The sequence below is a fragment of the Vulpes lagopus genome, chromosome 1 (genome assembly GCF_018345385.1).
Source record: "Vulpes lagopus strain Blue_001 chromosome 1, ASM1834538v1, whole genome shotgun sequence".
NCBI classification, from domain to species: Eukaryota; Metazoa; Chordata; class Mammalia; order Carnivora; family Canidae; genus Vulpes; species Vulpes lagopus.
Genome location: NC_054824.1, coordinates 170,985,447 through 171,010,531, shown reverse-complemented (window position 1 = coordinate 171,010,531; position 25,085 = coordinate 170,985,447). Strand labels below are relative to the sequence as shown.

The 25,085-nt window shown below is 44.4% G+C and overlaps 1 protein-coding gene across 2 annotated transcripts in view; it reads left to right on the top strand.

Annotated features, from left to right (window-relative positions):
* CACNA1E (calcium voltage-gated channel subunit alpha1 E) overlaps positions 1 to 25,085 on the top strand; it is a 382,345-nt gene that overhangs the window by 283,485 nt on the left and 73,775 nt on the right. For both annotated transcript variants that reach the window (XM_041773141.1, XM_041773134.1), the window contains exons 9-19: positions 6,404 to 6,519; positions 10,896 to 10,949; positions 11,577 to 11,666; positions 12,638 to 12,847; positions 13,507 to 13,619; positions 15,211 to 15,323; positions 15,676 to 15,807; positions 17,043 to 17,115; positions 18,409 to 18,526; positions 20,253 to 20,320; positions 21,027 to 21,124. In XM_041773141.1, coding sequence (XP_041629075.1) covers positions 6,404 to 6,519; positions 10,896 to 10,949; positions 11,577 to 11,666; positions 12,638 to 12,847; positions 13,507 to 13,619; positions 15,211 to 15,323; positions 15,676 to 15,807; positions 17,043 to 17,115; positions 18,409 to 18,526; positions 20,253 to 20,320; positions 21,027 to 21,124 — 1,185 coding nt within the window. The remainder of the gene's footprint in view (positions 1 to 6,403; positions 6,520 to 10,895; positions 10,950 to 11,576; positions 11,667 to 12,637; positions 12,848 to 13,506; positions 13,620 to 15,210; positions 15,324 to 15,675; positions 15,808 to 17,042; positions 17,116 to 18,408; positions 18,527 to 20,252; positions 20,321 to 21,026; positions 21,125 to 25,085) is intronic.

Sequence of the window (25,085 nt, the reverse complement as noted above, 5' to 3'; positions counted from 1 at the left end):
CAGGCAGGTGGGTGGGTGTGAATGATGGGAGGCGAAGTTTGGAGGAAAGGTTAGTATCAGGCTGTGAAAGACTGTGAAGGTCATGTTAGGTGTTTGTACTTCATTTAGCAAAAGATGGAGGAGGTTGTGGCGAGAGAAAATGGAATGTAGAAGATCTAAGAGTCATGGTTCCTCTTCGTGGCTCTGTGTCCTTGGACACTTGCTCTCTCAAAGGGTCCCTTAACTCCCCTTAGATTCAGTGTTCTGAACTAGAAAATGGTGATGTTAGTGATGATGCTCACCCTAGACACTAAAGGATTATTTTGTCCTTCTACTCAAAGCCAGCTTAAATTCTCCTTTTTTCAAGGTCTTCCTCAAAATATTACCTCCTTGTTAAGCCTTCCTGGATCCCTAGAGTGTAGTTGAAAAATCCAGGCACATTCATCTGAAACAATAAAGAAAGCAGCATATAAATATGCCATCGGGCAAGGAAGACATGCGGAGCATGAAAAGCTTGGTCTTTTAGAGCAGACAGGCCTGGGGTCCAATCCTGGCTCTGTTTCTTACTTAAATTTGAACAAGTTGTTTAACATTTAAGTTGAGGATGAAAATACCTGTTATGTCTTCTTCCAGAGTGATTGTAAAAACTATGAGCAAAATGTGGGAAGGTACGTGGAAACTAGAAAGTGCTCCTCAAATGGTACTTACTGTGGTTACTATTTTAGGTTTGGAAGTGATCAGATCTAGTATGTGTTTTAGAAACGTGTGTGAAATGAATAAAATGAAGGGAAGAGAGACAGGTGGTTGAGAGACCATGGGAACGCTACTGCAATAGTCCAGGTAGAAAAGGATGAGGTCCTGGACAAGGCAGTGAGGAGAGAGGGAGGGTAGATCCAAGTGCTGTTTTGAGGATAGAACCCACAAAACATGGCACTAAGTGGACAGGAGGGATAGAAAGAAGACAAAGAACCAAAGGTAAAAACGTTCATAGATGGTAATGCCATGAACCAAGCCACCCCTTGTGCCTTTCTAATTGTTGCAAGCCAGAGAAGAAGGCAAGGAAAGGAGGTGCCCCCAGGGCATGCATTCTGTTTTTCTCACTCTCACTGGCCCTGGAACTTTTCATTTTGACTGTCTCCCTCTCTGTTCCCCCATAACACTGTTAGTAGAGCCTGCTGAACCTGAAGACAAGCCCAGAATTTCTTCTTTTAATGTGCCTTATTCTCATGCCCTCAGCCTGACCATGACCATGGTAAGGTGCCTGTGCCAAGGAATCCATATATGTTGGCAGGAGAGGCTAAATGAGGTTAACGTCCTCTTCCCCTGCCATGGGGCTGTGGCATGTCCCTCAACCCCTGCTTGTTTCTTCCTCCCTGGATATGAGAGATATTTTATTTTGGAAGCAAATTATGCTCAGAGACTGAGTTCGTCTTTTCCAGCAATTTAATATACGTTTACTGCAGGAATTTTATTTTTTTTATTTTTTATTTTTTTATAAATTTATTTTTTATTGGTGTCAATTTGCCAACATTTAGAATAACACCCAGTGCTCATCCCATCAAGTGCTCTCCTCAGTGCCCGTCACCCAGTCACCCCCACCCCCCACCCACCTCCCCTTCCACCACCCCTAGTTCGTTTCCCAGAGTTAGGAGTCTCTTATGTTCTGTCTCACTTTCTGATATTTCCCACTCATTTTTTCTCCTTTCCCCTTTATTCCCTTTCACTATTTTTATATTCCCCAAATGAATGAGACCATATAATGTTTGTCCTTCTCCAATTGACTTATTTCACTCAGCATAATACCCTCTAGTTCCATCCACGCTGAGGCAAATGGTGGGTTTTTGTCATTTCTAATGACTGAGTAATATTCCATTATATACATAGACCACATCTTCTTTATCCATTCATCTTTTGATGGACACCGAGGCTCCTTCCACAGTTTGGCTATTGTGGACATTACTGCAGGAATTTTATAAGCCAATAGTATACAGGATAATTTCTCTTAATAAGCCAATAAAGAAATACTCCAAATCAATAACAGATTGATCACACTATTGTTCCAGGTAAGGGGAGGTGAATAAAATACAGATTTAGTTGGTCCTGGGGAGAGACAGCTTAGCCAACTGAGAGCTGATATCCAGCTACCAGTGCAAAAGTTAAAGTCCTGTATTGTTAGAGTATGTTTCTAGGGAACAGGGGAGCTGGTGTTGACGGGCAAGATGTTCTCTATGGGGCTGCTGTATGACTTTCACCACCCACTGCCTGTGTCACCTTTATAGATATTCATGGTCACCACTCTTATTCAATATGTTACTGGAGTTCCTAGCCACAGCAACTAGACAAGAAAAGAAATAAAAATCATCCAAATTGCTAAGGCAGAAGTAAAATTTTCACTATTTGTGGATGATATGATACTATATATAGAAAACCCTAAAGACTTCATCAAAAAACTACTAGAACTGACAAATTATTATTATTTTTTAGAGATTTTATTTATTTATTCATGAGAGAGAGAGAGAGGCAGAGACACAGGCAGAGGGAGAGGCAGGCTTCATGTAGGGAGCCCAACGTGGGACTTGATCCTGGGTCTTCAGGATCATGCCCTGGGCCAAAGGTGGCGCTAAACCACTGAGCCACCCAGGCTGCCCTAGAACTGACAAATTAATTCAGTAAAGTCACAGGATACAAAATCAATATATGAAAATTGCATTTCTATAAACAAATAATGAAGTAGCAGAGAAATTAAGAAAACAATTCCATTTATGATCATACCAGAAATAACAATATACCTAGGAATAGATTGAACCAACGAGGTGAAAGACCTGTACTCTGAAAACTATAAAACACTGATGAAAGAAATTAAAGACAACAAATAGAAATGTAAAGATTCTCCATGCTTGTGGATTGGGAGAACCAATACTGTTTAAAATGCCTATAAAGTAATCTACAGATTTAGTGAAATCCCTACAAAAATACAATTTTCACAAAGCTAGAACAAACAATTCTAAAATTTGTATGGAAATGGAAAAGATCCCCAAATAGCCAAAGCAGTCTTAAGAATAAAATTGCAGGTATCACAATCCCAGATTTCAAGATATACTACAAACCTGTATAATCAAAATAGCGTGGTACTGGTACAAAAGATCAATGGAAAACAGTAGCCCAGAAATAAACCCACAATTATATAGTCAGTCTTTGGCAAAGGAGGCAAGAATATCCAATGGGAAAAACAGTCTCTTCAACAAATGGTGTTGGGAAAACTGGACAACTACATGCAAAGGAATAAAACTGGACCACTTTCTTACACCATACACAAAAATAAACTCAAAATGTATTAAAAGATCTAAATGTGGGAACTGAAACCATAAAAGTCCTAGGAAAGAGCACAGGCAGTAATTTCTCTGACATCAGCCATAACCAGCATCTTTCTAGATAAGTTTTCTGAGGCAAGGGAAACAATAGCAAAAATACTGGGATCACATCAAAACAAAAGTATCTGCATAGCAAAAGAAACAATAAAACTAAAACCCTAAGGAATGGGAGAAGATATTTGCAAACAACATATCTGATAAAGGGTTAGTATCCAAAATATATAAAGAACTTATACAACTCTACTCCTGAAAAAACAAATAATCCAATTTAAAAATGGGCAGAAGATATGAACAGACAGTTCTCCAAAGAAGACATCCATATGGCCACATGAAAGGATGCTCAACATCACTCATCAGGGAAAACATGATGAGATATCACCTCACACTTGTCAGAAAATGGCTGAAATCAAAAACGCAAGAAATTAGTGTTGGGGAGGATCTGGAGGAAAAGGAACACTCGTGCGCTATTGGTGGGAATGCAGACTGTTACAGCCACTGTGGAAAACAGTATGGAGTTTCCTCAAAAAAATGTAAAAACTACCAGTCATTTCACTACTAGGTATTTACCTAAAGAATAGAAAAACACTAATTTGAACAGATATATTCACCCCTATGTTTATTGCAGTATTATTTACAATATTCAAATTATGGAAGCAGTACAAATATCCATCCATTAATGAGTAGATAAGGAAGAATATACACACACAGTGGAATATTATTCGGTCATAAAAAGAATGAAATCTTGCCCTTTGCAACAACATAAATGGATCAAGAGAGTAAAATGCCAAGGGAAATAAAGACAAATACTCATATGGGAATTTAAGAAACAAACACAACAAATGAACAAAGAAAAAAAAAGAGACCAAAAAAGACCCAAAATAGACTTTTCACTGTAGAGAAAAACAGATGGTGACCAGAGGGGAGTGGGGGAGGGATGGGTAAGGTAGATGAAGAGGAAGAAGAGTATGCTTATCTTGATGAGCACCCAGTAATGTATAGAACTGTTGAATCACTATATTGTACACCTGAAACTAATATAATATTGTATATTGACTAACTGGAATTGAAAAAATAAATCGTAAAAGGAAAAAAAAGTGTCCCCTTTACGAAGGCTGGAGGTCATTGCCCCAAGGTCTTCAAGGAGCTGTCTTAGATAGCAGAGTGTAGCCTTGCTCAGACCGGGTACTCTTGGATGGTCCTCACAAACTCCATGTTCACAGTTTAATGTTCTCTTGCCACGCTGGTTTCTTCATATGCTTTTATGGTTAAGCCCCTGGTGTGGCCCCTCAGCAGCTGAGCCACCGAGTTCTGATGGGCAGGAACAGATGAGATGGTAACATACTGACATAACTTAATTCATTCTTCTATCAAAACAACTTTATTTCCCAGGGTGCATGAGTGGCTCATTTGGTTAAGCATCTGCCTTGGGGCTCAGCTCATGATCCTGGGGTCCTGGGATCGAGTTCCGTGTTGGGCTCCCTACTCAGTGAGGGATCTGCTTCTCTCCCTCTGCCTTTCCCCCTGCTTCTGCTCTCTCTGTTTCATTCATTCTTTCTCTCTCAAATAATAAATAAAATCTTTAAAAACAACAATTCTAAATACAACTTTTTTTTCCTCTTTGTCATATACAAGTGGATTAAAACAACTTCACTTAAGTCATAAGCAAGTGGATTTGAAGTCCTATTGAACAAATATGCAACAAGGGAGTCGTTGACAGGATGCACAGTGGGTGCTGGGCTCCCTCAACTTCAGGCTGTGCCTCTTTAGTGGTGGGGAACACCTCGAAAAAGTGCAGCATCATCCAGGGCAGTGAGAGTGTGGCTGAGCCCTGGCCAGAGAAGTGCTACATTAGGAAGGGGTATTGTAGCCTCGAAGGGTGTCTGGTGATGAGAAGGGCATTGGTAGAGGTGGTTGCTGGAGAGCCGTATTAGCAAATGAGTATTTCTTTATCCCCAGCTGCTCAACCATTGAATTTTTTCATCTTCCTTTCTGCTATAGAGCTCTTGTGTCTCTTTTCTCTTCCATTTCCCAATAGGGCTTTAGACGTTTTTTTTAAGATTTTATTCATAAGAGACACAAAGAGAGGCAGACACATAGGCAGAGGGAGAAGCAGGCTCCCTGTGGGGAGCCCGATGCAGGACTTGATCCCCAGACCCCTGAATCATGCCCTGAGCCAACGGGCAGATGCTCATCCACTGAGCCACCCAGGAGCCCTGGAGCTTTAGGCTTTAGATCATCTTGTGGCTCTGGTCCCTTGCACCTGTCACTGGACTGTGTCTTCTCCTGACCCTGACCTTGGCTTTCCCTCTGTCCCATTATCTCCCTTCCTATCTTCCCTACTGTCTTGCTGTTGAAGCCAAGGCCTCTTTCTGAGTCCTTCCCTTTTCTGTTTAACCTGCACCAGCCACCTGCACACAGCCCTCAGCCCCTCAAGGCACTGATGCCCTTGGTCCCCAGTAGCAGCCCTTATGGAGTGCCACAGTATTCAGGACGCTGGAGGAAGCATGGTGCTGTGGTTAGACTTCAGATCCCAGCAAGTTACTTCCCTTCTCTGATCCTTGGTGTTTCCCCATCGGTTAAATAGGCATTTTAATAGTGCTTATTACTTCGTAGGGTGACTGGAATGAATTAAATGAGTCCATGGGTATGAAACACTGCATACGGGGCTGACACATAATTGGTCCATACACATTAATCACTGTTGTTATTAAAAGCATAAAGGGAAGGTGTGCCCCCTGCCCGGAGGGCCAAGGGCTTGGGTTGTAGCTGGGGAAACAGAACATAGCATTTTGAACCATAGTTTGTCGCTTGATTAAGGAAGCACCTTTCGGAGTAGAGCACTCAGAGGATGTTAGTGCTGATGGGGACGGAACTAATCTGGGAAAGCTTCCTGCATGAGGCCCAAGGAGGTACATTTCTGTGCAAAAGGGGAGCAAGGTGTGGTGGAGCACCTGCTCAGACACCCTCTCGCTTCTCCTTGCTTCCCCCTCCCTCACGGTTGTGGAGCTGAACCCAAATCCACTCCTGGTGAATCTTCCCCTCCTTGTCCACAGGGAGTTTGCCAAAGAGAGAGAGAGAGTGGAGAACCGGAGAGCTTTCATGAAACTGCGGCGACAGCAGCAGATTGAGCGGGAGCTGAACGGGTACCGCGCCTGGATAGACAAAGCAGGTGAGCCTGGCGGCACGCAGGCCCCCACCACTGCTTCCATTCATAGGGACAGTGCTGGCCAGAGCACAGAGAGGCTCTGGTTGCCTCACTGGCCTTGTGGGCTCCCTGCTGGTCCCTCTTTCTTCCTCTGGGGTCTAACTGTCCCCCTTCTTCCACCAAACATCTTCATGAGGCCTGCATTTTAGTGAGGTGAACTGAGTGAAAGGTTACATAGCCCAATCCTGGAGCTGAGGTTGGGTGGGTGACATTTCACACTACTGCTAATAATAATAATAATAATAATAATAATAATAATAACAACAACAACAACAGCAACAACAACAACAACAATAATAGCAATAACAACAGCAGCAGCAACAAAACTCCATTCATTCCACAAGTATTTATTGAGGGCTTTGCTTTGTGCCAGCACCTGGTCTAGATTCTTGGGATATACCCCAGGAAGCCTTTCTTGCAGAGCTCATTACCCTCTCGTCAGGGAAGGCAGATAAATAAGTAACTTGTAAGAAGGTGATAAGTACAATGGAAAACAGATCAAGGTAGGGTTATGGGGTGTAGGGCAGGTTGTGATTTTAAACAGGGAGGTCAAAGAGACCCATTTGGTGAAAGACTTAAAGTTGCAGAGGTGGTGGGAATGTCCGAGGGGAGGCATCTTAACGTCAAGACTCCAGTGTGGAAGTAAGCCAGCAAGAGTCCTAGAACAGAAGGAAGAACGAGTAAGGGGAGAGGAGCAGGAAGATAGGGTGGAGGCAGTAATGGGAGGAGGGGGCAGACGTCATGGGCCACCGTAGGGGTTTGGAGCTTCCCTGAAAGTGAGACAAGAACCATTGGAGGAGGGTTTTGAGCTGAGGTGGGACATGGTCTGATGGAAGATTTTGAGGAAGCACTTGGTTGCTGCCTCCAGAGTAGCCTGTCGAGGGCAAGAGGGCAAGGACAAGGTCAGAAGCAGAATGTGTGTGGGGGGTCCACCAAGAGGCCACTGAGGTAAGCCGGGTTATAGCTGATGGTGAGAACTGCTCTCCCCTTTTCCCTGCGCTGTCACCAGTCCCTTGCTGAGGCTCAGCATCAGAACAGTGCTTGCCCCACCTTGAAGATAGGTCCAAACCTGTCACAACTTTATTAATCCACAGAGCCACCAGATTCAAATTTGACTGTGGCTCAGCTGCTTATGAGGGGTATCGATCACTCCGTATCTGTCAGTAAAATGGATGCATTTGCCTTCCTTATTATTTTAAAGATTGCATTGCATTGCTGTTATATATCTGTATTTTCATCCTGAGCAAAGAGTAATTTATTTTAATAAAAAAAATACACATGACAGCATTTTTTCCCCTCTATTCCTGGTAGAAAGCATAGCACAAATGTGAGGTCTCTCAGGAAAAATTTGGAATATGATTTGATGCTTAGCTGCCTGAGCCTTATTCTTTTCTAGCAGCTTTGGAATGACACCATGGCACTCTGGTTCTAACCACCGACACACAAAAGCTCTCTCTCAGCTCTGGAGTCAACTTGTGATCATCTGTCAGGGGTGAGAGTATGTGTGTGATGAAAAGTGCCATTTCAAAGCCAGCTGAAAACCACCTCCCATTTAGGACTATCTGCATTTCTTTGCTGCCTCTGGAGGCATGCACCGTGCCCACTGACTGCACCTCCAATTTGCCCTTTCTTCTCCGAGGCTCTCGTGTGGGGGTGAATGTGAACCTCTCCTCCTCCTTTCCAGAATGGTAACTCAGCCTTACTGAGCAGATTTGCCTCCAGGTCTGGCAGGCAGCTTGAAGTTCCCCACTGTCCTTGGCTCCCTGGGTGGAGGAGCCATCTGACAGACCACCCCAGCGAGCAGGCTGGCAGCAGAACTGGGAAAGAACCTTCCCCGCCCTGTCCGTGACCCCGCTCATGGTCAGGCAGCACAGGATGCTGTTCTTTGGGGCTCTGCTTTTCAGATACACGCAGAATTCCAAGGCTCCGCTTTCTTCCAGTTGGCAAAGCCAGCTCTCTCCTTCTAAGAAAAAAGACGCACTGCAACGTCAACTTGTGCTTCCTGGCCCTTCCCTTTGCAAATGGGGTGTGAGTGAATCAGAGACATATGGGTTACATTTCCCTGGAAAGACACTCTCAAGTTCGAAAGAGAACTTGGCAAAAGGCAGTGGGGGCGGGGGGGGGTGGGGGCAGCCTCGGCATATCCAGAGCCCTCAAGCACTTCTCAGAGATGCTCAGCAGCATCACACACCCTCCATCTGCCTTGAAGGTCCTCAGATCTGCCCACCTCAGGCATCCAGGCACTGTACACAGCAGATGTGACTCCATGACTGAGGTCATTCATGTTACTGTGACATATTTTAATGAGTACCTAATTTTTAGGTGGTGCCCTCCAAACAACTTGGGCTGTAAGTGACTTTAAAACCCTCTATATCTGCATAAAGGAGCATTCCCACCAATAACACTTAACCTGTTAACTTAGAGTTTTGCCAGAGGCTGTACTTAAAAAAGGAAAGCTAAACATTTATGAGTTGGTATAATGGCCATCCGGCATGGTACCCTCGGAGCCGCAAAATGTTCCCCTCCCTGGGAAATACATTACATACTCTCAGTTTTATATGCAGGTGGAATTATGGTAATGACTCTACCCTCTTCTGCTTGTCCTTTTACTTGTTACAATTGCTTAAATTAAACCATCGTTTAATAAATAGGGCCCGCTGCAGGCTTTTCTCCGGCAGCTGGGATCTTAGGGAATGATTGCTCAAGGCCTCTGGAGTCCTCGCCTGCAGCTGAGGTGGGGGCAGGGATCCAAACTCATCCACTTGACTCCCAAAGGGGACTCAGAATCCTGCCAGACATGGGACAGAAGGGCTAGTCTGTAAGTTTGGAGGGAGGCTAGTGAGGTTAATTTGAAACAAGTCTTACTAGAAACTAGTACCCCGCTGGTGATGGCGCCTCCCCAGAATGCAGGACTGTTCCTGGGGAGGTCAAGAGGAGAATCCAAGGGAATATTTCTTCTTTTCCAAATACCAAGAACCAGACACATCATTGTCCAAACACTGGCTGGTCCTTCAATTCTCCACTGATTGTCCAACAATTCAGTTCAGTTCTGACACTAAACACCACTGGAAGTTAGTGCAGATCCCACAGGTTAGGGACTCAACCCCACGAGCCTGCCCTCACTTCACACAGCATCCATGAGTGGAGTCCCCAGGTGACCTGCATTTTGGTCTGCTGGGCTGCAAATTTAGAGGCTTCTAGGTTTGATAATTCTAATGACTTCCAGAACTCAGGAAAACTATACTTATTGTCACCAGTTTATTAAAAAGGACTCAACTCAGGAACAGACAAATAGAAGAGATACCTAGGGATGGAGGAGTGGAGGAGGGCACAGAGCCTCCATGTTCCCTTGATGTGTTCACTAATCTGAAACTTCTTGATCCCCATCACCTCGGGTTTTTGTTTTTGTTTTTGCTTTTGAAGTTTCCATTACGTAGACCTGCTTGATTAAAATCACTGGCTATTGGCGATTGAACATTCTCAAGCCCCTCTCCCACTCCGGGAGTTAGGAGGAGGAATGCGGCTGAAAGTTATAGCCTTATCCTGTGGTTGGTTTTTCTGGTGACCAGTCCAGATCCTCCAGGCCTCCCCCACAATGAGTCATCTTGTTAGCACACAGAGGACAGTAAATTCCAAGGGTTTTGGAGCTCTGTGCCAGAAGGTAGACAAAAAACAAATATTTATGTTTTGTTCTATCAAGGGACAAATTCACTCTGCCTCTTTCACTCAAGCAAGGCAGACTGTGGTATGGGGATAGGAAGCAAGCCCACAGGTCCTGCCCCTCTGGGCTACTAGCATCTTCCTCTGCTCCCCCTCCAAGAAGTAGACAGGCTGGAGCCCAAAAATGTGATCTTATCTCCTGAATGAGGTGGTAGGTGTTGTGCCGTGATATGCCTTGTATGTGCCGCAAACAAGAAAAACCAGAGAAGCTCCTATTGCTAGAAAAAGTTTACAGAACCTGGGTGGAAGAAAAAACAGAAATGGAAATCTTTCATTCCTATCAATTTAGGAGATTTTAATTTAAAAAGATCAGTTCTTCTTCTCAACAAGTGTTATTAGACACAGAGCTGAATTTTACCAATCAACCACCAAGAGCCCCCTCCCTACAGAACTTCCTTTCTGTTCTGATTTGCACTCAGACGCTACCTCTGTGACTCTTGATGTCTTTCTGATGCTTGTGCCTGTGTGGAGCTATGAACTCTGCTCTCTCTCTCTCTCTCTCTCTCTCTTTCTCTCTTTCTCTCTCACCCTAGAGCCACAGCCATCCCTGGGGGATTTTTCATTTTGCAAAATAATTTGACATTTACAGATAATTTACTAAACCATTTATTTCCATATAGAGGAAGTCATGCTTGCTGAAGAAAATAAAAATGCTGGGACGTCAGCCTTAGAAGGTAAGAAAGTGCTCCAGTGCTTTACTGCCTTTGCACCTACTTATGCTGTTGGCAATCTCTTGATCAAAAGAGGAGAAAGAACTAAAAGAGGAGTGCTTTGGGATTTGAAAGGAAAGCCTCTCTGTCATAAAATCTCTCATGCTTTAAAATGAAGGGAATTGAGTCATGGATTTAAATGCTTTTTAAAGTGATGGGAATGAAATCCAAGAGCTGCTTTGTTCTAAGGCGTGGGATTGATACAGTACAAAGAAAAGACCATCACACACCAGTGGCATGTATAGGGATCTTCTTTGAAAATTTGTAGGGATCATCTTAGGACCATTTGCATTAGCAGGAAGTGGCATTGTTTAGGAAGAGCCAGAACAAATAGATATGGAGTGCCTGCTTACCTACTGCATGTAGATAAGGTCTACATGCAGGAGGATTCTGCAGCCTGTGTGTTCTTGAGGTGTTGCTGAGCATAGGAGTCATGCTTCTATAGACCTTCGGTGGCTTCTAGAACCATGGCTCAGGTGCTTTAAGGCAGCTGCCTGGGTCACAGGAGCCTGGCACACAGTTTTCAGCTTTGACCAGAGTGATCTGATTGTTCTTGTGTTCTGTCACTGACCTCCCCCTTCCCTGGTATAGTGCTTCGAAGGGCAACCATCAAAAGGAGCCGGACAGAGGCCATGACTCGAGACTCCAGTGATGAACACTGTGTCGATATCTCCTCTGTGGGTGAGTGGAACCAGTCAGATCTTCTTTTGCTAGTCTGATCTCCCATAAAAAAGAAAGATCCTGTCTCTTGAGAAGTGCCATAAAGAGGAGTAGAATCAAAAGAATCCAGAATTTAGGGATGTAATTAAGGGAAGGACTTGGAAATCTAATCTAGATGACAGTAAGTTGCAGGGAAAAATGGACCATAGGGTTTAGGGCTAAGAATCGAATCAAACCCATGCTCTTCAAGTGTGGCAGATGTATGCCATTTGCATACACACACACACACACACACACACACACACACACGTTCTCTCTCTTTGTCCCGGGTGTGATCATGAGAACCCACTTTGGGATATTGTTCAGAGGATCCTGAGGACCTTTGGCTTCTAGTGACCACCATTTGAGGACCTGCAATCATTTGCTTAACCGCAGTGGCATTCACCTACTTCCACATGGTATTTAAACAAATCCTGCTGACAACTCTTAAATGATTACTCTTCAATCCCAGGTTCTCTTAGACATGCTGGCTGATGGCAGATTTTTACTTCCTCCTTTACGTCATCCTAAAAAGCAGAAGAGGTATACAGAACTCATTGCTGCTTTAGCCTGCCCTTGGTAGAAATAATGACAAATGCAGCAAAACAATTCCAGTGCCTGAAGCATATTTAAAAGGAAAGGCCAGAGAGAAGCCCAATCTGTTAAAAACATTAACGCTACACTATTAAGATTCAGGAAGCTGGGTATATGTCTGGTGTTGTGCCCAGGGAATCTTTCCATTTCCTAGAACTGAGAATGTCTGGTGAGGAAAAGCAGGGATATCTGGTATGGAAACTACCTAGCTCATACCATTGGGATTCCCTGGGCCCACAATGTGGGGGTCACCTAGCCCCAGCAATAAAGCTGTCTGCCTCCCCCTTTGACTGTGCCCTTCCCATGGAGGGTGATCTGTTGTGCAGCCTCATTCTTCTTCCTTACTTCTTTCCCCTTAGGCACACCTCTCGCCCGAGCCAGCATCAAAAGCGCAAAGGTGGATGGGGCCTCCTATTTCCGGCACAAAGAAAGGCTTCTGCGCATCTCTATCCGCCACATGGTGAAATCCCAGGTGTTTTACTGGATTGTGTTGAGCCTTGTGGCTCTCAACACTGCCTGTGTGGCCATCGTCCATCATAACCAGCCCCAGTGGCTCACCCATCTCCTCTGTAAGTGAACAGTGTAGCTAGATTTGGGTGTGAATGTAAGAGAGCATATGTCTTGCTGGGCCTGGCAGGGTACTGTGGGCGAGGCCAGAGTTGTCCTCCAGGCCTTGGGATATCACACCACCATTCCCCTAGGCATTGATTGTTGAATCAGATAAATCTTTGCTGATAAGTCAATGAAATGGCATTAGTCTTGGGTACTTTAAGGGCTTCATTTAGTATCTTAAGGAGGCTCAATGGCATAGAGAATTTTGGTCACCTAAGTCCTGGGGAGAAAGTTCTTAGGTAGTGGTTACCTCCAGTAGACCAAGGTGGGAATTTATAGGTCACCTCTGGGTAAGGCTGCCACTGGGTGAAAATGAGGATCTAGGATGCTGTCACAGCTGAGTGTGTGTGTAGAATGAATCTGGCTCCTTCATCAGTGCCATGGCAAAGCCCTTTCTTTCTTTCCTAAGAGCCATGTATCATTTAGCATCCATTGAAAAATGGCAAAGCTGATACATGGAGTGTGCCTGGGACTCCCAGGTCAGAGAGTATATTCAGATATCATTAGGTTTTGCCTGTTGGTATTGAGGGCTCCTCTGTAGGTGAGGGGTTGGGCTGAGGAGTGCGGGAGCCCATACTGTCTACACAACAAACACATGTGCTTTTGATGCTTTCAGACTATGCAGAATTTTTGTTTCTGGGACTGTTCCTCTTGGAGATGTCCCTGAAGATGTATGGCATGGGACCTCGACTTTATTTTCACTCTTCATTCAACTGTTTTGATTTTGGGGTAAGTGCTTTGGAGCCTAACTGTCCTCCTGCTTCATGTTGATATACCACCGTGTGAGATAAGCAGCTTGCTTTATTGCTCAGCATGAAGCACTAAAATAAGAATTTATAAAAGGAGAATAAGTAAGTTAGCTAAAGGGAGGTCAGGAATGCGTGAGTCCTTCCCATATTAGGGTTGGTTGGTTTGTTTAAAGCTCTTTTATTTTTAATGTTTTTTTTTTTAAGTATAACATGGGTATTGTGGTGTACACTTCCGTGTATAGCTGAATGAATTTGATAGAGCTACCCATAGCAAGTTTTTAACCACTTATTGTCTTAGGGGAAGCCTGAGAGAGAACAAAGGAACTGATTCCAGAAGGTGGTTCAGTAAAAAAAGAGAAGCTTATATTTGTTTTTTAGTTCAGTTTAAAATTGGGAAAATTACTGAGATAGAACTTTCCTGCAAACATGCACACAGATACACACTCTTGTATTAGCAAGTTCCCACATAGACTGTTTCATCCAGTGTTCACTTCCTAAATAATGTTGATATATAAATGTGTACTTATCTAACCGTCTTCAAGGTGCTTTGACAGACATTTTTGTCCTGCACTGCTTTCCGGACTCCTTACTACTCTATTATGTATCAGGAGTTACCTTTCCCATTCACCAGTGAGGAAATAGAGAACATCGTGTGCAAGTTCACAGGGCCAGTGCAGCAGAACTAGGGTGCAAACCTTTGGGTTCCTGAACCACTTCTCTCTCTGCCAAACCCACTTCTGTTCCTGCCAAATCTTCAGTTAGGTGCTAACGATTTTGAGCCCTTGCCAGTCTGCATTTTAACTTGGAACATATGCTTCTGGGTATGGACAATTTTCAGGCACAGCAGCTAGTGAAGGACCATTCTCTATATACATACTTTGCAGCCTTGCAGTGAGGATTCATTTTTGTTACCTCTCCTTGGGCACCATGTAGAATATAGTAGATGTTCAGTGAACATAGAATTGAAATGAAAACCAGAGTGTTAATTTGACATTGCTACTTCCTACAGCAGTCAATTCTATGCCACCAAGTGGTACTGTCACATGGGGGTGTGGGACCTGAGTGACAGCTATTTCACATACAGGTGCCAGAACCATTCTGGGTAGCACTAAATTCTAGGACAGGGAGAGAATGTGGACCTCCTCTGAGGCTTTTACATCGGAATGCAACCTGTATTAACTCAAACTTGTTTCCTTGCCTCAAGTATCCCTCTTTCGTCTGTTTGTTCAAGGTGTTATTCTGTAAGGACAGTTGTGGCTATCAGATCTGTGGAGAAGTAGTGCCTGGTTATGGTAGTTTGCACCGAGGACAGAACGGCAGTCAGGAAGTCATCTCCAGCATGAAGGAGTGAAGTCAGGGTGGGAGAATGGGGGGCAGTGGGGAGGGAGGCAGTAGAGCCTCTGTTTCCTTCAGCAGCCTTCACAGATGGGTTATCCTGTAGGAGCTGTGCTGGGTGGGAAGGGTAGAGTTTTAATTTCACCACAGCCCAGTAAGAAGCATTGACTGCTGAGTGCTAGAAGGCTCTTCTCTCCTGCTCCTCCTCCTCACTGTGGCTGGGTTTGGCTCTTTAGGTCACAGTGGGCAGCATCTTTGAAGTGGTCTGGGCAATCTTCAGACCTGGCACATCTTTTGGAATCAGTGTCTTACGGGCTCTCCGGCTTCTAAGAATATTTAAAATAACCAAGTAAGTGATCAGAATCTAGACTCTTCCTAGCCACCTGTGAGAGTGGAAGCTTCTCTTTGACTTATTGTATTTCCTTCTGTACCTTATTTCCCTTGGCCACATGTTCCCCTTCCCTACCACATCCCCTACTCCATTCTTCAGCTCCTCCTTCTCCAAAAATCAAACCAGAAAAATATCTAGGATGCCAGATCCCATGCCACATTCCCAAGGGGTACCTCATTGTTGCTGACATCTCTCTTTCACCCAAGTATACAAATACAGCATATTTCATAGACTACCAGGAAGATGCCCCGCTGCATTTGGGGATAATTTTATACTCAGTGTTCACTGCTATAATGTTTGGGTTTTATAGGTATTGGGCATCTCTGCGAAATTTGGTGGTCTCCTTGATGAGTTCTATGAAGTCTATCATCAGTTTGCTCTTCCTCCTCTTCCTCTTCATCGTTGTCTTTGCTCTCCTAGGAATGCAGCTGTTTGGAGGCAGGTAAGCATCAGTGAACTTCCCGTTCAAAGGAGCCTCATAACTCAGTCTTCAGCCTGTGAGCACCAGGGTTTCTAATGATCCTGACCTGAGCTGAGTTTTGTCTTTTTCCTTTACCTTAGCAGTGTGTATAGTGTCAGGGGGGTGGGTGTCACCCGTGTCTCGCTCCACACACACAGCCTCTTACTCCCCTCCTCTCCGTTGTCTTGGCTCACACCGTCTGTGCCTGTCTCTGTTTTTTGGAGGACTGCGTTCTTCTGTTTTTACTCTTGAACTTTATAAACATTCTTTTTTATTGGCGGCTCCATGGCCCCCAGCCGCTCGCACCCGCTCTCTGTTGTACACTTTCAATCAACACTTTTTCAGACTAAAGGCCAAAACCTAATTGTGAAAAAAAAAAAAAAAAAAAAAAAAAAAAAAAAAAAAAAAAAAAAAAAGGCCTTTTTTTTTTTTTTTTTTTTTTTTTTTTTTTTTTTTTTTTCCACTTTGGACACGGACTTTATTGTATAGAAATTTCCAGCAGAGCTACCACAGGGTCCCTGGGCGGGGGCGGGGGCTGCAAGAACCTAGTGGAGCTGAGCGGGCAGGCCTGGGGGCTGCTCCTGCCGGACCCTGCAGGCCCGGACCCCAACCGGCCACCGCGAACAAGGCGAAGGAGCAGCCCAGGCCCCGGCCCCCCGGTCCCCCCGCCCCGCAGACTGACCCGATCCACCGAAAACCCTGCAGGTGCCAACTGAAAGCGCAACCCCGAACGACAAACAACCCTCGTTGGCGGGCCCCGAACAGGACACTGGAACACAGTCTGAAAATCAAGATCACTGAGCTACCATCCTTTTTGCTTTGGTCCACATCAACCACTAAGTGTGTGTGTGTGTGTGTGTGTGTGTGTGTGTGTGTGTGTGTGTGTATAAAACATATATCTCTGCTTTTAATCTTTTCACACCATACAGGATTCTGGGTTTGGAGACCCCTCTCTTTGGAGCTGTCCCTAAAATGTACGGCATGGAGCCTTAAAACTCAAAATCAGCCCAAACCCTATCTTGTTATCTACACCCTTCAAAGTGTACCGTCCATCAGTAGTAGTTATTCATAATACCATCTTCATAATTACATGGAATGGGGAGAAATTAGGGAACAGGAGTATATAGAGAAAGGGTAAAAGAAGTAATGGAGAAGGAAGGGAAAACTTGGTATGTGAGATTTTCATTTCATCCTTCTCTCTGAACTTCATTTTTCAGGTTTAACTTTAATGATGGGACTCCTTCAGCAAACTTTGACACCTTCCCTGCAGCCATCATGACTGTATTCCAGGTATGAGGCCAAGTAGCAGTTAAAAATGTTTTGTAGGATCTTTTGGAGCTCATGCAGCAAAATGATATGTTAGGAGAATCCTATTTTTCCTCCCCAGGCTCATCCCAGGCAACTGGGACTCTTGTTGAGTAATTATCATCACAATAATTCTTAGAATTTCTGTAGCTATGTTTTTACCAGTATGGAAGAGCTCTATTATGATTACATATTGGCCTTTTCCCTATACTTGTGAGTTTGCAAGAGATATTAAGGTAGGGACACTTAGTAACTTACGATATCTATGACCACCATAAAGTGGGCTTTATTCCAGGAATGCAAGGATGGTTCAGTATCCAGAAATCAATCAATGCGATCTACCACATTAACAAAATAAGGTATAAAAATCATATTATTTTAATAGATGCAGAAAAAAAAATTAACAAAATTTAACATTAATTCATGATAAAACTCTGAACAAAATGAGTATGTAAGGAACCTACTTTGACATAATAAAGCCATATATGACAAACCCACAGCCAAATCATACTCAATGGTGAAAAGCTGAAAGCTTTTTCTCTAAGACTAGGAACAAGACAAGGATGTCTACTTGCACCACTTTTATTCTACATAGTACTGGAAGTCCTAGCCACAGCAATCAGACAAGAAAAAGAAATAAAAGTCATCCAAGTTGGTAAGGAAGAAGTAAAACTGTCATATCACATTTATGGTTCTCTGAAATTGGACACATCTTCTGACCCATATTCCATTTAATGAATTAATTTTTCCACCCACCCCACCTCCCCCTGTCCCACAAAAAAAAAAAAAAATTTAAATCATGGAGGGAAACTCAAAAATCTATAATGCTGAGAGCTAAAGAAAACACTATTTAGCTAAAATCTTAGGTTAAACCAGAATCAGGTCTCTGGAACTGGAGCCTATGAGGCTCTTTGTAATAATGCTGCTATCCTAAGTACTGTATCTTAGCTCCCTTGGGATAGACTGGTAGTGACCAGACCATCTGGTCTCTCTGATTCCCCTAGGCCTGACAAAGCTGGAAGTGGAGGGAGTCTGTATTCAAACTCAGAATAGACTCTTTCTTTTGATGCTCTCTTTCTATTTTCAGTGCCTAAAATTATCGTCCTTATCAGAAGAAAGTTTAGAATTATTCATGAAAGTGACTTTATTTTTCTCCCTGGCAGAATGGCCAAGCAGGGGGTAGATGGAAAGACCCAGGCCAGAATTTTCCTTTTTACATTGGCCCCATTTTCTCAGCCAACCCAAGTCTCTGACTTGCTTATTATTTGCTTTGCATAGATCCTAACAGGTGAGGACTGGAATGAGGTGATGTACAATGGGATCCGTTCCCAGGGTGGAGTTAGCTCAGGCATGTGGTCAGCTATCTATTTCATTGTGCTCACCTTGTTTGGAAACTGTATCCTTTTTAAGATACTCCTCTTCATGCTGCCTGCCTGCCTGCTTGAACCAGCATTTGAGGAGGGTGGTGGTAGAGAGGTGGGTGGGGTTTTTTTTGTTGGGGAGGGTGGGTCAGGGTAGTTCTGGGGTAGATATTGCTTGATGTACTAAGAGAAACAAGGATTCTGATCTTAAGGAAATTGTATTCTAGTTGGGTAAAGAAGACAAATATAAACAAGAAGATAAAGTATTATCCAAATCTTTAGCATATGCGAATAATAACATATGAGGCTCTTATACTGAATAGTTGGAGATACTGTCATCTGGGGAAAATGGATGACAAAGATAATTGTAGGCTGAAATAGTGGCCACATTGCATTACTAATTAATTACATGTTAATATAGAGCAGGACCTGCTACATAGTTAAGATCTCAAAAATATCAGCATTATGATTAATGCTAATACTATTAAGCATAGGCAACATTTATTATATTTGTGCTATACATGAGACCCTGCACTAAGTGTTTTACAGGTGCTCTTTGGTCTAATCCTTACCTTCTAAGACTTAGAAGAAATAACCAAAGTCAAAGGGAGACTAGAAATCAAGTTCCTTCAATTCCTAAACCCATACCTGGTCACAGGATCTAGTCTAGGAAGATTTGGGTTTTAATCCTGGCAATTCTGCTTACCAGTTGTGTGGCCTTGGGAAAGTCCCTTAATCTCTCTGAGCTTCTAGTTTTCACATTTGTAAGGAGAATATCAGCATCCAGCCTTTTGCTAGTTGTGAATAGTAAATGAGATGATTTATCTGGATGCACCTTACAAACTGCACACTTGTATACAATCACTAGATGTTTTGGGGAAATGGGACTTGCCTTGAAATGGCCGTGGTGGAGCAAAAAAGGGAAAGCCAGGTGATATAGCTATACTTTTTTCCCCCAGTCTCACATAGAAGAGATACCCCTTTAGCTTTTTTGCCCTGAAAATTTCTAGAGGCCAGAGCAGACTATGAACCAAACATGAGAAACCCATAAAAAGAAAGCTGTGCAGCACATCACAGAATTGGAAGGCCAGTTTGTCACAGTGGCATGCTGTTTCTCTGAGGGTAGTCAGACTGGACTTCTATGCTGGAATCAGTTCTATGTTCCACAACACATGGACCTCAAAGGAAGTTGGAAAACTAGGACCTCAGAGGTTAGAGCTTGGAATAGAAGTGGGTTCCATAATGATCTTGTGTGCTCTGTGACATTTTTGCTAAATGAAATATGGAAGCCTCCCAGGATAAGAAGGAGAAAAACTAGTGTTTCATTATTAGGAACCAGTCAGTGATGGGTCTGTGGAATCTCATTTCTTTTCATCTTTAAGAACAGGGTGGGATGTTTGGTCTAGGTGGGTTTCGATGCCAGCCTCCCAGAAAGGAGAGGCAAGCTCCTGCGTTGAGCTCCTTACTGTCATGTTGTTCAGTGATTCTCTATTCAGTATCACTATAAATGGAGGCCACACATGTCTAAAGGCCTCCTTATTCCAACTTGACCCCTGAGTGGTTGGATTCAGCTATTTCTATGTCCTGTGCAAAGAGAAGCTATGTGGAAGGAAGGAAGGCTGCATAACCTCTGCTTAATCATTGCTATGGGGCAGCTTCTGCTCCTGCTGGTATCTGAGGCAGCAAAGACCTAGAGGCGTCTTCAGTCTTGCTAAAGCCTTTTGGTTTTCTTAGTTCCCCATCCTTAACTCATCACCCCAGACACACTGCTGAATGTGTTCTTGGCCATTGCTGTGGACAATCTGGCCAATGCCCAAGAGCTGACCAAGGTAAGCATTTTCTACATTTCTGATGATTCTGTAGTGCCATTGGGCACTTCCTCTATAACATGGGAATGATATATCTGCTTTGCATACTTCACAGGATTATTGTTGAGGTCAAGTAAAATAATGTAGGTGAAAACCAGAGCAGGCTAAGATGTATGTTCTTAGTAGCTGTAGTCATTTCACCTGAACTGGCTTTTCCACTGTCATCACAAAGAAGGGATGATGTCCCTGCCTGATCACCTGGGGTGAGGCCACTTAGCTGGGCAGGAGAGAGGGTGTGAGTAGAGGCACAGTCCTAGTGTTTTCCTTTAGGGTGGGTCTACCTGGAAGGACCCTGGCTCTATAACTTGCAGATACTGCAGAACATCTGAGAGATGTCAGCTTCAGTTTCTGACTTCCATAGCCATGGGCTCCACTGAGGGGCTAGAGCTTGGGGTAGAACTGATGGCTTTCCTGAGAAATTGTGGGGAAGCTCGTGGGGCTGAGTGGAGACCAGAATTACTGATCATGCCAGGGCTGATGAGGCTTCTGTCTCCCAAGGTGCCTGGCCACTTGAGGTCTGTGCGCCAACACACCCTCCTACTACCTTGTTTAACACCTTTACCTGCCTTCCTCATTTCACCTGGTCTCTAGAACTTGCGGGGAGAGCCAAGGGCACTATTCTCCTTCATGGGGATCCCATGAAAAGCCATTTCTGCTTTGTATCTAGGATGAACAAGAAGAAGAGGAGGCTTTTAACCAGAAACATGCATTGCAGAAGGCCAAGGAGGTCAGCCCGATGTCTGCACCCAACATGCCTTCTATCGAGTGAGTTGTGTGTCCCCACTTCACTGACCCCTGGGCTCCTGTGCTAACAGCCAATTCATCAACTCAAAATGGTGTATTATTGGAGGATGCCTACTCCATGCTGGGAAATGTCCTATTCATCAACTCAAAATGGTATATTATTGGAGGATGACTACTCCATGCTGGGAAATGTCCTGTGAATACAGCAATGAGCAAGACAGAGTCTCTGTTCTCATGGAGTTTTTATTTCAGTGAGAGAGATAGATAACAAACACACATAAATAATTTTAGGTGGAGATCATTGCTATAAGATAAATAAAACAGGGTAGAAATGCAGAGGAATATGAATTGGGTGGAGTACTTACAGGCAGTCTGGGAGGGATTCTTTGAAGAGGTGATATTCAAATAGAGATCTATATGTAGAGAAGGCAGTCACATGAAATTACAGAGGAGGATCATTCTCCAGCAAGGTGCAGGGTGGCTCGTGTGCAGGGAACAAGGAGGAATAGAAGGAGATAAGGTCAGGGGAATCCTGAAGGCCCAGGATTTTAGCTTTCATTCTAATTGCAACCTTAGAGGGTCTAAGGCAGGTGGATAGATACTACATGCTGTATACTTAAAAAATGATTTTATTTATTTATTTGAGAGAAAGAGAGTGTGAGCAGGGTAAGGGGCAGAAGCAGAGCAAAGGCAGACAGAGAAGCAAACTCCCCACTGAGCAGGGAGCCCTACATAGGGTTCCATCCCAGAACCCTGGGATCATGACCTGAGCCACCCAGGAACCCCATATGATTTATACTTTTAAAAAGTCACTCTTCTCTATGAAGAATGGATTGTAAGGGCCAAGGGTAGAGGCAGAGAAATAGTGTTAACTAAGAGTAAAGTAGGTGACAGGTAGTAATAGTTGAGGCCGTGGTAGCAGGGAAGGAGGTGAGAAGTAATTCTACTCAGTCTGTGCTTTGGAGACAGAATCAAAGGAAAAGGTGATGAATTAAACATGATATAGGGGGTAGAGATAAAAGAGTATTTCCCCCATGCTTTAAGGCTTCATGCCAAAGCAACTAGGTAGAGGGTGGTGGTACTTTCTGATAGTCTGGAGAACAGTAGAAATCCAAGGTTCATTTTCCCACGTTACATTTGAGATACTTAGAGGACATCCAAGTAAAGATGCCCAAGAGGCGATTGATTACATGAGTCTGAAGCTTAGAAGAAGTAAGGGTTAGAAATAAAGATTTGTGGGGAGCTATTTGTGTTTGGACAGACTTAAGCTATCATCGCAGATGAGCTCATATGGAGTTGTAGCGGAGACAGAGTTGCTCAGGACAGAAGCCCAAGGCATTCCTGTGCCTCCAGATTTGGCAGGGGGAGAAACCCACCAAGGAAATGGTGTGATTAGGAGTGATTAGGAGTAGGAAGAAAGAACAGGGAAGTGTCATGACCTGGAGACCTAAAGAAAAGGAAGGAGTGCAGCTAAATGCTACTGAAAGATCACGTAAAATGAAGACAGCAGGGACCATTGGGTTTGGCAAAATGAAAGTTGTTTACAACCTTCAGTTTCAGTGGCTTGGTGGGAACAGAATCCAGTTGGAGTGGATTAGAGAGAGAATGGCAGGTGAGAGAGTGGAGCAGTTGAGTATAGACTTGAAGGATCCAGCCTGGACCTGTGGTTGCTGTTTAGACTAGCAAAGTGTGAGCGCTATGTGGCGCTGGACGAAGGTATTGAGCTGAGAATCCCTATGGTTTCTGAACCTCTGTGAGATCTGTAGGGGTGGCTCAGTGGGAAGGTTTTGAGACCCCTGGGCTGTGCGCCTCTATCCTAACAACCAGACCCTGTAATCCATTACTTGAAGCTGGAAAAGGAGGAGCCGCCTTTGCCAAGTGGTCATGGGAAGGGCTCTGAATGTCGTCAGTACCCCCTTTAGAGGCATTCCAGAGTTCTATGTGGGGGCCTGCTTCCCCGGAACAGTCATCATCCTGCCCTCACCTTTCAAAACTGAAAGGCTGGCCCTGAGCGCCTTCTCTGGAAGTGAGAATAGACTGTCCTCAAAATTTGTTAAAGATTGATGGAGAAAGGCAGAGGAACTCTTTCCTCTCTGGAATAATCGCTGGGCCTTGAGTAGTTCCTACCCCACCTTCCCTGCACTCATGGGTTTGGGTTAAAAATAAACACACACAGGTATGCAAACATGCTGATGGGTAGGGCTGGCTGTCACTTAGGAGTGGGTGGTTCTATTTACTGAGTTGAGGAAGCCTGGGGAAGAGTGGGTTTGGAGACGTGAGTTGGGAAGATGCTTGGCCCAGAGTAGAAACTCACTATTTGTGGAATGAAAGAATGAATGAAATGCTGGTAGGCATAGGTCTGTAGGCAGTGAGCTGTGTGTGTATCTGGGCCCAGTGAGATGGAAGAAGGTGCTGTAACCATCCAAGATGAGCAGGGATCCAGCTTTGGTCATAGTACACGTGCTGCAGGGTGGGTACTGCTGGTGGAAACTATGTCAGGGTGGGTGTGTGCTGCTCAGGAGCGCAGGCAAGACTGCTGCTTTCTAGACTATGGTACAACCAAGGATGTGGACTCTGTAGAGAAGCGTGAAGAGTGTTGTTACAAATCAGAAGGTCTGAGGGCTGGTTCTGTCACTCATGTGCTCCATATCCTTGGAGAGAGAACCACTTAGGATCCTAGAATCTCTGTTTCCCCATCTTTGAAATGGGAAGAATGCCAGCTGCCCACTCCTAATCCACAAGGTTAGCCTAAGGTGTATGTGAGGTCACATACGTATGAGTTGGAGATATGTTGATGCTTCTCTGTGTGATTTTGGGAATGAAGGTATATTAATGATGCAGTCTGACTTTGGATATTTGTATGTGTGAGTGGAGAAGTGCTGTTTGAAGTGTGTATCTGATTTGTATGCGAACTAAAAGTTGTGTCTCTCTTTGCTTGGCCTGTGTGTGTGTGTGTGTGTGTGTGTGTGTGCGTGTGCATGCGTGCGTGTGCATTCATGAGAAAGAATTCTTCTATGTACTTAAACTCTTACACATGTGCTTCTGGAGAGCTGATATTTGAGTGTTTGAGGATCTGCAAATAGACGGTAGAATCTGCTTTCCCTAGTGGGTGTGCATGCTGCCTGGCTAGAGTGTGTCTTTCTATTTCTATATGCTATCCATGCTTCTTGGCACCACTACTCTGCGTGTGCCTCATTGCATTACAGCTGCCTGAGCTGAAGGGTGCATACAGTTGGGGAGCTCACAGGCGTCTCCACAGTGATGTCTGCACCCACTCCATGGATGCTTATACACATTGTGCCTCTTCCAGATGCCAAGTGAGGCTCCAACCAGCTGCCTCTACTCCCTCAGCCAACCCATATAGCAGGCTTCACTGTGGCTGTGGGGCATGGCGGTAGGGCAGTGCTACTTTGCCTAGCATATTCTCCATTGGTCAGGGAGGGAACAGCATTTGCTAACCTCCCAGGTCGAGGCGAGACCCAGTAGGCCACACTGGGTCTGTCAGCCCAGGACTTGGGGCAAGCCTGCTCCACAAGTGTGCCGTGTGTGTTGTCCTCTACCTGAGCATTGACTGTGCACTGAGAGTTTCATTTTTAGGAGTCCCATTTGCCTTGGTGGATGATGCCCATACCCTGCCAGTCTGACCTTCTACTGACCTTGTCAGTAAAAGGGCACAGCATGTGTGTGTCTGTAGAAAGGTTTATTTTTTTCTTCCTGTGCATGGCTAAGAAGATCGACGCTGTGCTTGCTTTACGTGGCTGAACAGAACCCAGAGGGCCTCTGGCCAGGGTCACTGTTGCAGAATTGCAGGGGCACGCACATATCCTGAAGTACGTGGACAGCAGCCCATGGAGTGGTGACCCTGCCCCTGGCCATGGGCTGCTTCGTGGCTTTGATGATGTGCATGGTGGGGCATTTGTTCCTGCATGTTCTACAGTGATTGGAGCGATGAGTCAGGGAATCCCACCCATGTGAATATCCT